This window comes from Onychostruthus taczanowskii, unplaced genomic scaffold (genome assembly GCF_017590055.1).
Source record: "Onychostruthus taczanowskii isolate IOZ18803 unplaced genomic scaffold, ASM1759005v1 scaffold4, whole genome shotgun sequence".
NCBI classification, from domain to species: Eukaryota; Metazoa; Chordata; class Aves; order Passeriformes; family Passeridae; genus Onychostruthus; species Onychostruthus taczanowskii.
In genome coordinates, this window is record NW_024501459.1 from 22215382 (window position 1) to 22228980 (window position 13599).

At 37.7% G+C, this 13599-nt stretch overlaps 1 protein-coding gene across 1 annotated transcript in view; it reads right to left on the reverse strand.

Annotated features, from left to right (window-relative positions):
• Positions 1-13599, reverse strand: part of UBR5 (ubiquitin protein ligase E3 component n-recognin 5) — an 87440-nt gene that overhangs the window by 62115 nt on the left and 11726 nt on the right. The window contains exons 2-7 of the mRNA XM_041412549.1: positions 7439-7483; positions 6872-6953; positions 6621-6697; positions 5712-5831; positions 2319-2508; positions 467-626 (exon numbers count right to left, since the gene is read on the reverse strand). Of these exons, the coding sequence (XP_041268483.1) occupies positions 467-626; positions 2319-2508; positions 5712-5831; positions 6621-6697; positions 6872-6953; positions 7439-7483 (674 nt within the window). The remainder of the gene's footprint in view (positions 1-466; positions 627-2318; positions 2509-5711; positions 5832-6620; positions 6698-6871; positions 6954-7438; positions 7484-13599) is intronic.

Here is a 13599-nt window from a genome sequence, read left to right on the forward strand (position 1 = left end):
TTTTGCCCTCTATTAAGGCTTTTTGATTTTAAAAAAGCACGTAATTTTTGCTCTAAAAACTTATATGAATATTAAGAATATATGTTAGTAGTAAAAAACATGCAAGTCACTAGAAAGTTTTAGAATTAGCTTTTCTGAGCAAGCCACACAGCAGTCTCAGCATCTCACTGAGCAGCAAAATAGACAAAAGTAATGCTAGTGTTACAAAGCCTGAGATTCTGAAAAAAATCCCATAACTTTCATACCCCGCCCCCCACATATCAACAGTTATTCTTCAGTGACTATTCCAAATCCCTCAAGACATCCCAGTCCATCTTTTGTTTTATACATCTTTAGACTTTGTTCCTATAAGCAACAATTGTCTTTGCTGTGTACCTTGCACAGCACAGAGTTCACTGTCAGTACTTAAAGACAGAAAAATAAGAACATGTTGGCCATTTTTTATCAAAAGCTGCACGATACAAACCTCCAGGAAGATATGATTCACTTGCTGTGTCATCCCCATCATCTCCATCTTCATCATCACGACTCAACAAATTATTTACAGCAAGGTTTACATCAAGATTTGTTCGTTGGAGTTCTCGAATAATAATACTTCTGGACTTCCCTTGTAAAACAACTTGTGCCTATAAGAGCAGAGTGAATTGGTTACTGGTCATTCTCAGATCACCAACCACTATTCATAAGAAAATGCTAAATTCTAAAAAGTCTAATAAGAATCAAAAGTCAATAACAGCACATACAGACACAGGCTTCTATCAATTTTTCACAGTATCGTGTACTTGATATCCAGCCTCCTCTCAGTTCCAGTTAGGCCACTGAACTTCAACTTTGGCACTAAATTTCCCAACAGAATCTTAGAATCTACTTCTTGGAATGTTTAATGCTGCAGTTAAATGCTGCAGTAAGTAAAATCTGAATTGAGAGTTTCTGTATGTTTCTGTAATTGTGTTTAAACTTAGTATGTCAATCAACAGAGTTTGCAACCAATTGCTGTGCCAAAACTACACCTCAATCCCTTTTACACTGGTTTCTCTTTCCACTGCCCTTCAAACAAAGCCACTTTAATGACTCCATTTTCCTCACCGTTCTATTTCTAAAGGCTTATCATCAGCCGTTTCTGCAACACTGAAGTTTTTATTAATAAAGTGCAAATGCAGACAAAACCTCCCAAACATCAGATGCAATGAATTTACAAAAAAAGAGAGAAACTCTGATTTACTCCACTGAGCCTAGGACTCAGAGCACTTTGTTTTTCCAGACTAGCCTCTACCAAATGTCAGAGATTATGAGAGTTTTGAAAGATCAGAAATAAAAGAACTTGAGAAACAAGTACTGAGTATTTTCACAACAGAATAAAAATAAGACACCAAGTAAAGTGGTCTGTTGGCAAGCAAAACAAAAAAAAAAGGGACATTCTAATAGCACAAAAAGGTAAATTTTTTTGGCATGAACTTCTATGCCAGAAGTTTACAGATTTTTGAGATCTCCTAGAGTCTACAGACCATTTGCTAAGATCTTTCCTACTGCTCTGCTTTCAAGTTACCTCAAAAATGCTTTAGGCACCTTCTATTTTAAAAGTAAACTAAGTATGCTATTTAAAAAATAAAATTAAAAAAGAAGGAAAAATACCACAGCAAGGGAAGTAAAGCAGATTATCTTTCACCTAGCAACTAACTTCTGTATTATAAATGTCAACCAGCAACTAATCACATATTTTGAATGCATTCTTTTCTTCAAATAAAGAGGAAAATGTTTTAACAGACTTAACTGCCTCTTCAGAATTTAGTGCATTAAAAAGCAAAAGCATAGCAATATATACCCAACATTCATCAAAGTCACATTTATAAAAAATTAAGCAGAGGTGGCCATGAAGAAAAATTACCAGTATTTTAAAGAGAATAAATAAATTTTATGTCTTTCATTTACATCTGGAATGGACCATTCCTTCTATCAAACACGAAAAAAAAGTGTCAGTCTGCCCTTCTAAGTCACATTCCTTCAAGAAACTTAACATTTTATATTATTCTCAAATATCTGATTCTCTCACTAAATCTCCCCTCTGCAACCAAACATGGCCTTCCACATCTACATTAAACATATACCTTGTCTTGGGTGATGTTTGGAAATGAAAACCCAAAAGTCTATCTCTTCCACTATGTACTTAAGAATAAAACAAGTCAGCTAAGGAAAGTCAATTTCTTCCATTGCATGCCATTACTCCTCGGAGAACGGGCACTACTACAACACGTTCTGGTACACATGCTCTGAGAAGCTCTCCCAAGTTTTTGGCAGCAAGCAGTTTCTAGCTCACATACCTGTGAAATTAGTTCCTCTGGAATGACTGACGCTGGAATCACTGGTTGTGGCTGACTCCCCAGCAGTCCAGATCCTCTGTCACGTCCTGTGCGTATAACTCTGGTCTGCCTTCGAGAGTCTCGAGCTCCAGCAGATGATCTACCAGAAGATCCTCCTCCACTTCCACCAACCCCTGAACTCCAGCGACTTCTACAAGATTTAGAGTATTTGGTTTTTTAATACAGCAGCATACTTTGGGGACTACTTCAAACCTCTTTAGCTTTATTGTTAATAACTTATAAACAGCCTCTGAAAAATACTGCAGCTTGACTTCACAGACAAACACTACAAAAGTAACTCTCAAAACTAGAAAGAATAAGAACATTAGGAAACTGATAAAGTTCTGAAATATGCAGAAGAAATAAAAAAAACAGGACTCCAACTGGAACTTGCATTCGCCCCTACTCATATACCTGGGTGAATGTATACATACATGAACACATAAAAGGATCAATTCCCAGATTTTCTAAAAGCAGTAGCAGCAGCATAACATTTAACACTTATCTGTTAATTTCCTGCTATAAAAGCACACATGCACCAACTTCACTGTCAGTGACTCTGACAGAACATCACTATGCTTAGGTGGATCTTCTAAAGATTCTGCTACTTGATTTACATTAAGAAATTGGTTAAGATTACCCTAGAAAAATCAAGTCATCTTCTCTACAGCAAAAGAAATCTTACACTAGATAGTTCTCTGATCCTCAGGCATAGTTTCAAGAGATACTCTACTTTGTCTACTTGATTTACATTAAGAAATTGGTTAAGATTACCCTAGAAAAATCAAGTAATCTTCTCTATAGCAAAAGAAATCTTACACTAGGTAGTTCTCTGATCCTCAGGCATAGTTTTCAAGAGATACTCTACTTTGCATGTATTCCTATTGCAGAAATCAACAACTGTACACATTGCAAAAGCGTGCCTTAACTGACTGAATGGTTTCTTCACTTCTACAAATCAGCATCAAAATAAGGCAACAAAAAGACAGTGATTTGTAGAAACAGACATCTCACCATCATTACAACTATCCACTAATAATTATCACAGAACATTTGACACAGAACTGTGTCAAATGAATCTGCTCTGAATTTAAGACAAGATAATCTGCTGCCATGAAAGACAAGAGACTAGTTTGTTCTTCAAGGTTAACTGAGCTTTATCTTGCAATACACCTTAAAGGTTATTGGATATGGTATTACTGCTACTTAATCATCTCTATCAGCAGAACCTTCCTGCTATCAACCACTTGAAGTCTCAAACTCCTTTCAAGGAAAACATTTAAAATCATACATGAAAATAAAGATATGTTCTCTGAAACAGTACCTAATAAATTTACATTAAAAGTCTATCATATGTAGCTATTAAAAGCTAATTAAGTAAGAATACTTGTCTTGCATTGTATGCCTTCAGTTGATTACTAGCACCCTTTTTCAATTGGGTTTTCTTTTTCCTCCTGACAAGACCCTGCAATCACAGAGTAACTTGAGTGTCTGCTTAAGACAAGGCTCTGTCAGACACATCTACATTTTCAAAATTCTAGCCAGCAACCACAGACAATGACAAGACAAGACCAAAAGCAGTTCAATTATGTCTTTAGGAAAAGTCTTGTCTCATGAGTTAGAAAGAGAATTCTAAAAAATAAAAAGATACTACTGAAAACAGAAAAAAAGAAAGAAAAAATACCAAAGAATATGACATTTTAAATGAAATGAGCCACTTAAACTCTTCTAAAGGCGGGAAGGTGGCTGAGGGGAAAAAGAACAGGGCTGAGGGGAAGCCAAATTCTACCTACAGAGCAACTTTCAATTCAACACTCTGCAGGGAGGTGTGGGGTTAAAGAAAAAGTTCTGTATTAGATATTAATACTTACTACAGATCCATTTTCTACTTTAAGTTATAAACTATCAGTGGCATCATTTAGACATCTAACAGTTAGAACCATTTCTATTTGTGTAATAATTCAAATATTCCCTTTGTGTCCTACCCTAGTCCTGTTAAGGCAAATAAGGACACAGCCATTGCTGTTAAAGCCATCTAAACCTAAAATAAATATTAATATAGAACAGAAATCTTTTGTCTTATTTCTGTTCACCTACTAGTTTACCACATCTCTCCACTATGCAGCAGCATGCTGGCAATTTTCCAAATCCCATTACCTACTCTAATGGCTCCACATTTTGAATGGGTTTAGATTCAATTTATTAAGGTAATTACTCCCTCCATTTAAGACTAGTTACAGTGCCTACTGCTATTCTACTAGTTCAGTGACGTTCAACTACCTAGTTCTGAGACATTCAAGAGAAGACATTAGGAACACTTCAGGGTTAGTCTCTAAGATTCAAACAATTTTAACACATTATTATGCTTAGCTAAGAATAAGGAGGGGGGAAAAAAAGTGCTACATGTCCCACAATAAGTTCTTAAACATGACAATACTAGCTTGTCTTTGGCGTTTAACACATGGATTTTTAGGCTCAAATGCGTAATGACTTCAGAAAAAAATTGGGAAGGTTATGGGGATGGTTATTCTTCATGCACCTAAGGCCCAAATGAAATTAGTTTATTTGGTAATAAAAAAACCAACAAATTTTCTGGAAATTCATGGAAAATATGTAGCTCCCTTCTCCTAACAAATCATTCACATGCAGAAACCACAGTTCTCATTACTGTAGCCAGTAACATTAGGAAGCAGCATAGTTAGACATGTCTTACAAAAACATATAACAAGGAGCTCACTGTCATTACAGAATGTAAATTACCTTTCTATAAAAAGGGACACCATCAATTTTAAAGATAATGACAAGAAATCTGGATCTATACAGTACTTGCATACAGTACAATTTTAAAGGTTCTGAGAAACAACCTTTTCCAAATGTTCCTTTTTTATTCCTATGTATAGGACCCTGGCTATCAATACACCACTTATGACTTGGGGCAAGGAAGTGGAAGGCACAAAACAATGGAGCACATAATGAAGGTTCTTCCTGCATAAATATACTCATTTCACTGTATGCTCCTAGCCTATCATGGTTTAAATTGATAGTGTCCCTCTAAAAGACTGTTTTTCAAAAGTCAAGGAACTAAAAAAAAATTCAGAAGAAGACAACATAGCCTAAACCAAGTTACCTTCACACATATATGAAGAACTCTCTGTATCCTATGTGCTGAAGGGTCACTTAAATGTCTGTTATTTTAACCAAGTCAATCAAGTTGTTTTTTTGTTATACCCTACCTACACAACTGCTGTGATTATACGTTCCCTTAGACATACTGCATACAATTTATATATGTGTATACACATATACTCAAATATGGAACAAACAGATTGCAGCCTCAATCCTATCAAAACTTACCCAAGGGTGTTGCCTGCCAGTCTGCCCAGAGTTTCAGAACCAGACAGAAACCATGGGGAGTCACTAGTCCTGCCTGGCCTGGATGTCCTTCCTGCCCCTGAGCCACTGCTCAACTTTGAACTGAAAGTAAAAGATGGTAAATCAGTCACAAAACAATCCCAAATGGGTTAAGAACAAAACCTGGAATCCCAGGTTGAAATTCTCAGGGACTTAGTCTGGTAACATACCAGCTTAAGCAACACCCTTGGGGAATATTCCAAACTAATCTAACTGTATATCAAGAAGTACACTGGAAAAAGAAATTGGAAAGCATGCCTAACAGACCTTACGTACAACAGCAATCCATAACAGCACAGATGCAAATACATATTATGCTAATTAGTGATTGGAGTTAGCCACTGTGCTAAGTTTTCCATTAGTGTATATGTACCAATTGTAATCAGCAGGTGTTCTAGCTATAAACCTGAGCCTGAGTATGCTACTTCAATATTAAGTGGTTTAAATTCAAATGTGAACCATTAATTAGTCCTATTAAGGGGGACTTACCTGGACCAAGGACCACAGACCTAGAAAGTGAGCCTTGCCAGATGGAACCACTTTCAGAGTGGATTCTACATGAAGCTTAACAGTTTAATACAGCTTCTTTCTTAAGGATTATTTTTGGAGTAGTTTGTTTCTTCAAGTTAAAGAGAGCCTGTCTCACTTCTTTCAGAATCACATATACTATTTCTTCCTACACCAGTTTGTCAAGCTAGGCTGTTTGGCTGCATCACCATAACCATTGTGTCTCTACTTAAAGTATCCATTTCAAAATCTAGCTTGAAAACAAACAAATAAAAACACAACCAGACAAGCAGCCGAGCTGCTTATCAAGTTCAAAAAATATCTTAGAAGAAAAGCATTCCTTACCCATCACTATTCTCAGGTTTACCCAATTCCAATCTGTCTGGTTGAACTGAAAAACCAATCCTGCAGACTCTACCATCCTGTATTTAGAACAAGAAAAGCAAGTGTTCAAAACTGAAATGTAAGTCAAGTTTACAAAAAAAAAATAAAACACAAGTCTTCAGTTATTGAAGAGTACTAATCAATTTAATGTTAGAATAACTAAATTTAACTGTATGGTTCCAAATTTGTTATCTGAGATTTCAGGAAGTTACCTCCAGAAGAAATGCAGCATGATTTGGTCCCACCACACACTGTTTAATAGTGGCCTGTTCCAATACATTCAAAGGCGGGTGGCTGAAAATAAAAAGTGAGAATTTATAGTATTTTAGAACTTTTGATGTCTGGGAGAAAAAAAAAAACAGTCAAGCTGTACATGAAAGGAAAAATGTGCAGTGGTGGTTACCAATACGAAAAACTTCCAAAAATTACTAAACATGCATTCATTGAAGGATACAGCACATAAAATCCGGGGAAAAGATCTTAAAAGGTGACAGTTTTCACTTAATCTGATCAGCAATAAACAACAGGGTTTATACCTCATATTAAGAAGTCATTCTGTAATGAAGATTTTAATAATATAATTTATTATAACTGAGAACCCCTCATTTTCTTCCTGTGTTATCTTAACTGTGTTATCTGAAGCATGTCTGGACTTCAGTATCAGTAGCACTGAGGATTTCTAAGGGTCCATCATCAACTGTACAATCTTCTGCTTCTTGTTGCTGTTAGAAAAATTCTACTTTCCTAAATTATTTACAGCAGCATATGATATGCCTTACCTGTTTAAATTATATTTGTTCAGCTTCTCTGAAACTTCCCTTAACCTGAAACAGAAAGAAATAAAGCTGTTATTTGATTACACAGTCCACAGTCCATAACATCCACTCACATAGCATATTTATGATGTTATGGGAACAACTTACCACCACATTTATTGAAGTTTAATATAAATGCTACTTGGTGCTGGGAGTCTGTTTTACTTTGGAGTTTAACCCTTGCCACAACCAACGTTTGCTTGCATTTCTGTGTGTTTTGCAAGTCACTATCAAAAAACACTACTCTTGCCTTGTTACAACCATTTACAATTTCATGCATGAAATAAACATACAAAGCAATGACCATGAACTGTAGATATACTTGCATTTCCTTGTGTAAGCTTGAATACAGTATCCCAGAGGAGAAAGGATTATAATCTTCAAGGAAATCCAAGTATGTGGCATGTGATCGCCAAAAATATGACAGTAAATTCCCCAAAACAGAAAACACAAGGAAATAGATGGACAAAAGCCAACAGCAAAAGGGACAAAACCAATTTCTGACAAACAGAAGAAGCAATCCAGAGAAACATCACTTTTTATAGGGTCATGTAGAACATTATTTACCTTTAGTAAAGGTAATGTTTCCAAAAGCTCAAAATAACAGAGCAGAAGAAAAGGCCAATCCATATACCACTCCTGCTTATCCTGAGGATACTGCCTCCAAAAGTGGAAAGCAACAGAGTGATTTCTAAGGTAACTTCCAATCCACTGAGGAAAGTTCCTCTACGGGCAGCAAAGACACTGGAGTACTATCAGGTGAGCATGTCAATTAAAGCTTGGGTTCCTTTCTTCCCAAAGGAGACAAGCAATCTGAAAAAGCCCCCCAAAGAGCTTCCAATTATAGTCAGAGTACATGAATTTTATCAAGATATAAAACCAAGACTAATTGTGTGAAGATTGTGTAAGATCTTCTTAACTAAGATAAAAAATCTCAGCTTTGGTACCATGCTCATCCTAGCATAAATCAGGAACACGTTTCTAAACTTAAAGACATGGATTCAAGCACTGTTTTCCTCTGCTTGAATCCATGTCTTTAAATCCTTCATTTTTACTTGCTTCATTTCAGTTTCTACACACAGAATATGGACATCAGACTTCAGCTACTTGCAAACCCTGAGCACGAGAAAGAAAACAGACTAGAGGTTCAAACAGTGAAATCTTAACATTATCAATAGTGTTTAACTCTAAAGTACTTGTCCTAAGGGAAAAAATAATGAAAAAATCTCTAAATCTGTTTGAGAAACAAGGTATTTTATACTGACAAAAGTAACTTCCAAGACCAAGAAGAAAGGAGAAGTGAAAAGAAGACAGAAGGATGGAATTGAATGTGTTTAGAATTGCCTTTTGCTATCCCAGCCAAGCTGCCAATTTGTAAGTAGGCGATTTCACACTCCCAATTTCCAGCCACAACTACTTCACACGGGCCAAGAGTACATACGCAGATAAGGTTTCTGTGAAGACAACCCACAAAAGCAAGAGAAAACACAAACTTCCCATGCAATCTGTGCAAAAGGTACCCCACAAGAGTGAACTACTGTGGGAGACTATGGAATGAACCCCAAACTGAACAGCGTACACTCCACACCTCATCATATGGTTTTATACAGCAAGCAGGGATTGCTGCATAATATCTGACAAGCACATCCCTGAACTTCCATGTCTTGAGTTTATCACGTAACAATTTCCCACAGGAATCCTGAACAGTTTCCCATTAACATTTCTCTCCTGGCAAGCATGAATAATAATTACAGAATAGGAAAACCTACTTTTAAATTCATTGCACTGCCTTTAAGAAAAGCTGATGGCCAAGAAAGTAGCACTTCATTGGAGATGGTTACTAGACTAGTCTATGAGCAACATTTAAAGCTTCCTTATCTGAGCCTTGGTCACAAGACCAGACCACTACCAAAGAAATTGACATTAAAATTTGAAAAAAATCATCATACTCCTTTTATATCTGTAAAAAATGAAGTAATAGTAAAGGAATGTGCTCAGAAAGCTAAAACTTGCAGAGGCAATGAATCCATGAGTAACATCAATCTCAAGAGAGTAGGTCTATCTGCAAGAAGCACAGGCCAAAAGAGATCTAATACTGCTGAAAAGAAGCTGCTGTCAATCTTTGACAGGAGGGAACAGAGAAAGCTGTAAGCAACAATGCTGAAAGTACTAAACTCCTCTATAGAAAGAAAAATTAAAGTAAAAACTATCTCACGCCTCAGTCATCTCATATGCAACTGCTGTAACAGCAAAATTAACAAGTACTGCTCATAAGCTCCTGTAAATCCATGAGGACTTGAATCTGATGCAGAACACCAGTGGAGCTGCTCCCTGCTGGGCGGCTGGTTCCACCCTCACTCCTCCCCTTTCTTGCGCTGGCACCAGCATTCACATGAACACCAATCGTGGAACCAAACCAGCAGGAGAACAAGAACAAAGCAGAAAGATGTGTTTGTATATTTTGTATGGAGAGTCTCTCTGTGAAAATAAAAACTTGAAATAATTTCCTGCAGCAATCTAAGCCTTTCTACCTGCACAGTTGCAGGGTATTGTACCACTGACCCTGTGAAGGGAAAAGCTTATTTAAGATCAGGTTAATTTTAATTATACAGAGCAGTAATTTCAACTCATGGTGCTCTGGAGGAAAAGGTAAAGGTAGAGATGATTTAGTCAATTCTCACATCAAGGTCAACATTTTCAATAAGACTTTTCTGAGGTAAATTAAATCTCCAGTATAAATGCCTTGACAGACTACACTTCAAAAAGGTCTCATTAAAGGCAATTAAACTACTTCAAAGGACAAAATTAGAAGCAATAAGTATTTTCATCACAAACATTTTTGAAGAAATACACTAGCTTAGCAACACTCTTAGACAAAAAGTTTAGTGATGATAGCTCCTATCAAGACATACAGTCTTTAGATATTATCCAAAAACAGTTGTGAGGAAAATAAATTCAGTTTGTCCAAGCCAAGGGGGGATTTCTTTAATTTCAAGTTTTGAAGCTCCAATTTCTAGCCTCTAGAAACCGATCAGAATAGAAGAGATCTGTGCTCACACTAAGCAACTAAAAACGCTCTAGGTCAGGACTACCACAGCTCAGATTTCTGACACAACACTTTTACTCATCACAAGACATTACTTTTCTCAAAGTAGATTTCTATTTCCAGACAAGTTTATCTCAGGAACCATCCTTCCACCATATCTTGCTTTATAAAAGCAAATTAGGCTCAAAAATGCAAAAGAGTTACAGAGAAACTCAATTTCAAAATACCGAAGGTAAGAGTTGCAGAGGAAGAAAAGGTACTTTTTAAAAAAACCAACCAAATAAACAAAACATAAACCAACCAAACAAAAAACCACACAGGCATACAAAAAAAAAAAAAAAACCACACCCCAAAACCCTAAAACCCCCAAAACCAGCTTGGTATGATGAACATCTTCAAGTACGGAAATAAGAAATAAAGCTACTTCAGGCCTGCTGGACTTTTTCTAAGTGATCAATTCTCTTCAAAACAACTTAATGTGTCAATGAAGTCTATATGCCAACAAACATGAGCCTTCCACACCAGAGCAGACAGAAGTATCCAAGTACCACTACAATGCTTTTCCAAGGGAAGGCTAATAGTAATACTAATAAAAAAACCAAGCAGATAGCCAAGGGGACACACTCATACGACACAATCCATTTAAGCACTGGAGAACAGTATTACACACCTATCAACACTTAAAAGGTAAATACAGCCTTCATCCCAGACCCTCAGCTGAGATCCTGATGTGCTCTGAGCACAGCGAGCCAGACCCAAGGAAGCACCGCTGGGGCCAGGTTACAGGGCCTGGCCCAGCAGAGCTGCACAGCCTCCAGATCAAAGACCTCTCACCTGCCTGTCTTGGATCACATGGAAATGAGATCCTGCCTGTCACAAAAACAGTCTCAAAAATGCAGAAAATGGACACCAGGAAAGCTTAAGCAAATACATTCGTTCCCTAATCCCAGGATAACTCTGACACTAGATACTGTCATTGATGCAAAGTCACACCCAGCTATCTTCCGTGCCACAGTACAGCATACAAAAGGATCCTGACCCTGACTGCCATCTCAAACATTAGAGAGCAGCTTCCAAGGAGGCAGCCTTCCACAGCTACACCTTTCTACTATTGGAATAAATGAAGATTTAGAGTGTGCTTTAAGTCATTCTGGGTAGAAAGGGGGAAGAATCAAAAAAATCAAATGCTAAAGTATGACAAAAAAATAGGCAATAAGATTATCTGTAGAAAATAAAGTAATGCACGTAAGAAAAAAAAGAAATCCCAAGCACAAATACAAAATGACAGGCTCCAAGGTAACCCATACTGCTCATCAGGGTAGTAGGATAATGTGTCTAGACTGTAATACACAGATCACTGAAATGAACTAGATGACAAAGAAACCCACTGCTCTACTCACTTAGTACTCAGAGGAACAGTGTCCTCTCCATATTTCAAGAATTATAAATTATTTGGTTATTATATACTAAACCAACACCTACTGCTCAGGAAATCCCCAACCTGCAAATTCTTAGAAGTTGAAAAAGCATCACTGTATGTTTGCCCTATTCTAACACTGTTCTCCTGCTAATCTAGCACTGGTCTCTGTTAGCAGAAAATAGGAGGAAAATAAGATGGACTTCTTGTCTGACTTGAACAGCTGTTCTTGTATTTCATAGTATCAGCCAACACAGGTTTACAGAACATGGATCCCAAACTTTATTTCCTATTTTGCAGGATTGACAGTTTGGTTGATAAAGGTAGTTCTGATCACTTCATAGTTCTCTCAGGAACAATGGTAACACATTGTGCTGAACCCGTAATCTGCAGCAGAATGTTAATATGGCAAAGACCAAACAAATTAATGTCCTGAAAACAGCTGTCACAGAAAAGTCTTCAGGTAATACAATGATTGTAGAATGAAAATTCTCTAACAGTAGACCATTACTATTTAATAACAACACTGATATAGACAGTGACCTAAGTTGGGTATAAGCCCACAAAAATCTTAAAGCATGACAAGAAAAATTAGCAAAAATAGAACACGTGTTTTAGTTCCAGTTTTAAGAAAAGAAGGCAGATTTCTTATCACTGTAGAGAAGAACAAGGGAAGAGCAGTGTATATTGCCTAGCAAGGCTTACAGTGCTGTGTTCCACAAAATCCTCACAGAGAAGCTGTTGATGTTCAGGCTGGATGAGCAGACAGGTGAACCAAAAACTATCTGAACATCTAGGTCCAGAGGGTGGTGATTAGTGTCACAAGGTCTGGCTGGAGGCCAGTGACAAGCTGTGTGCCCCACGGTCAGTACTGGGTCCAGTCCTGCTCAACACCTTCATTAACAATCCAGATGATGGGGCAGTGGGTACCCTCAGCAAGTTTGCTGCTAACACCCAGCTGCAAGGACTGGTGGATATGCAGGACATCGCTGCCATCCAGAGCACAACAACCTCCTGACAACCAAGGCGAGGCAAGGCACAAATCCCTGCACCTCGGCAGGAACAACCACATGCCAGAGACTGTCCAGCTGGAGAACAGCAAGGCAGAAAAGGACTTTGAAGTCCTGGTGGCCACCAGGTTGAACAGGAGCCAACATGCCTTGCAGCAAAGAAGGAAAACAGCATTCTGGCTGCAATAGAGCAACTATTGCCAGCATGCTGAGGCAGATAATCCTTCTCTTTATTCAGCACTCATGAGGCCACATCTGGATTTCTGGGCTCCCCACTACAAGAGAGACGTGAGCATACTGGACAGAGTCTAACAAAGGGACACAAAAATTATTAAGGGACTAGAGCATCTCTCACAAGAGGAAAGGCTGAGAGAGTTGGGACTTCAGCATAGGGAAGAGAAAGCTCTGTAGGGGATCTTATCAACATATATGAACACCTAAAGCAAGGGTAGTAAAGACAACAGAGCCAGCTCTTTCCAGTGGTACCCAGTGACAGGACCAGAGGCAGCAGACACACACCAAAACACAGGAGGTTCTGTCTGAACAGCAGGAAACACTTTCATTGCTGTGAGGGTGATCAGTTACTCAGGGTGCTCAGGGAAGTTGTAGAGTCTCAACCTTGAGAGTTATTGAAAAGCCATCTAAACACAGT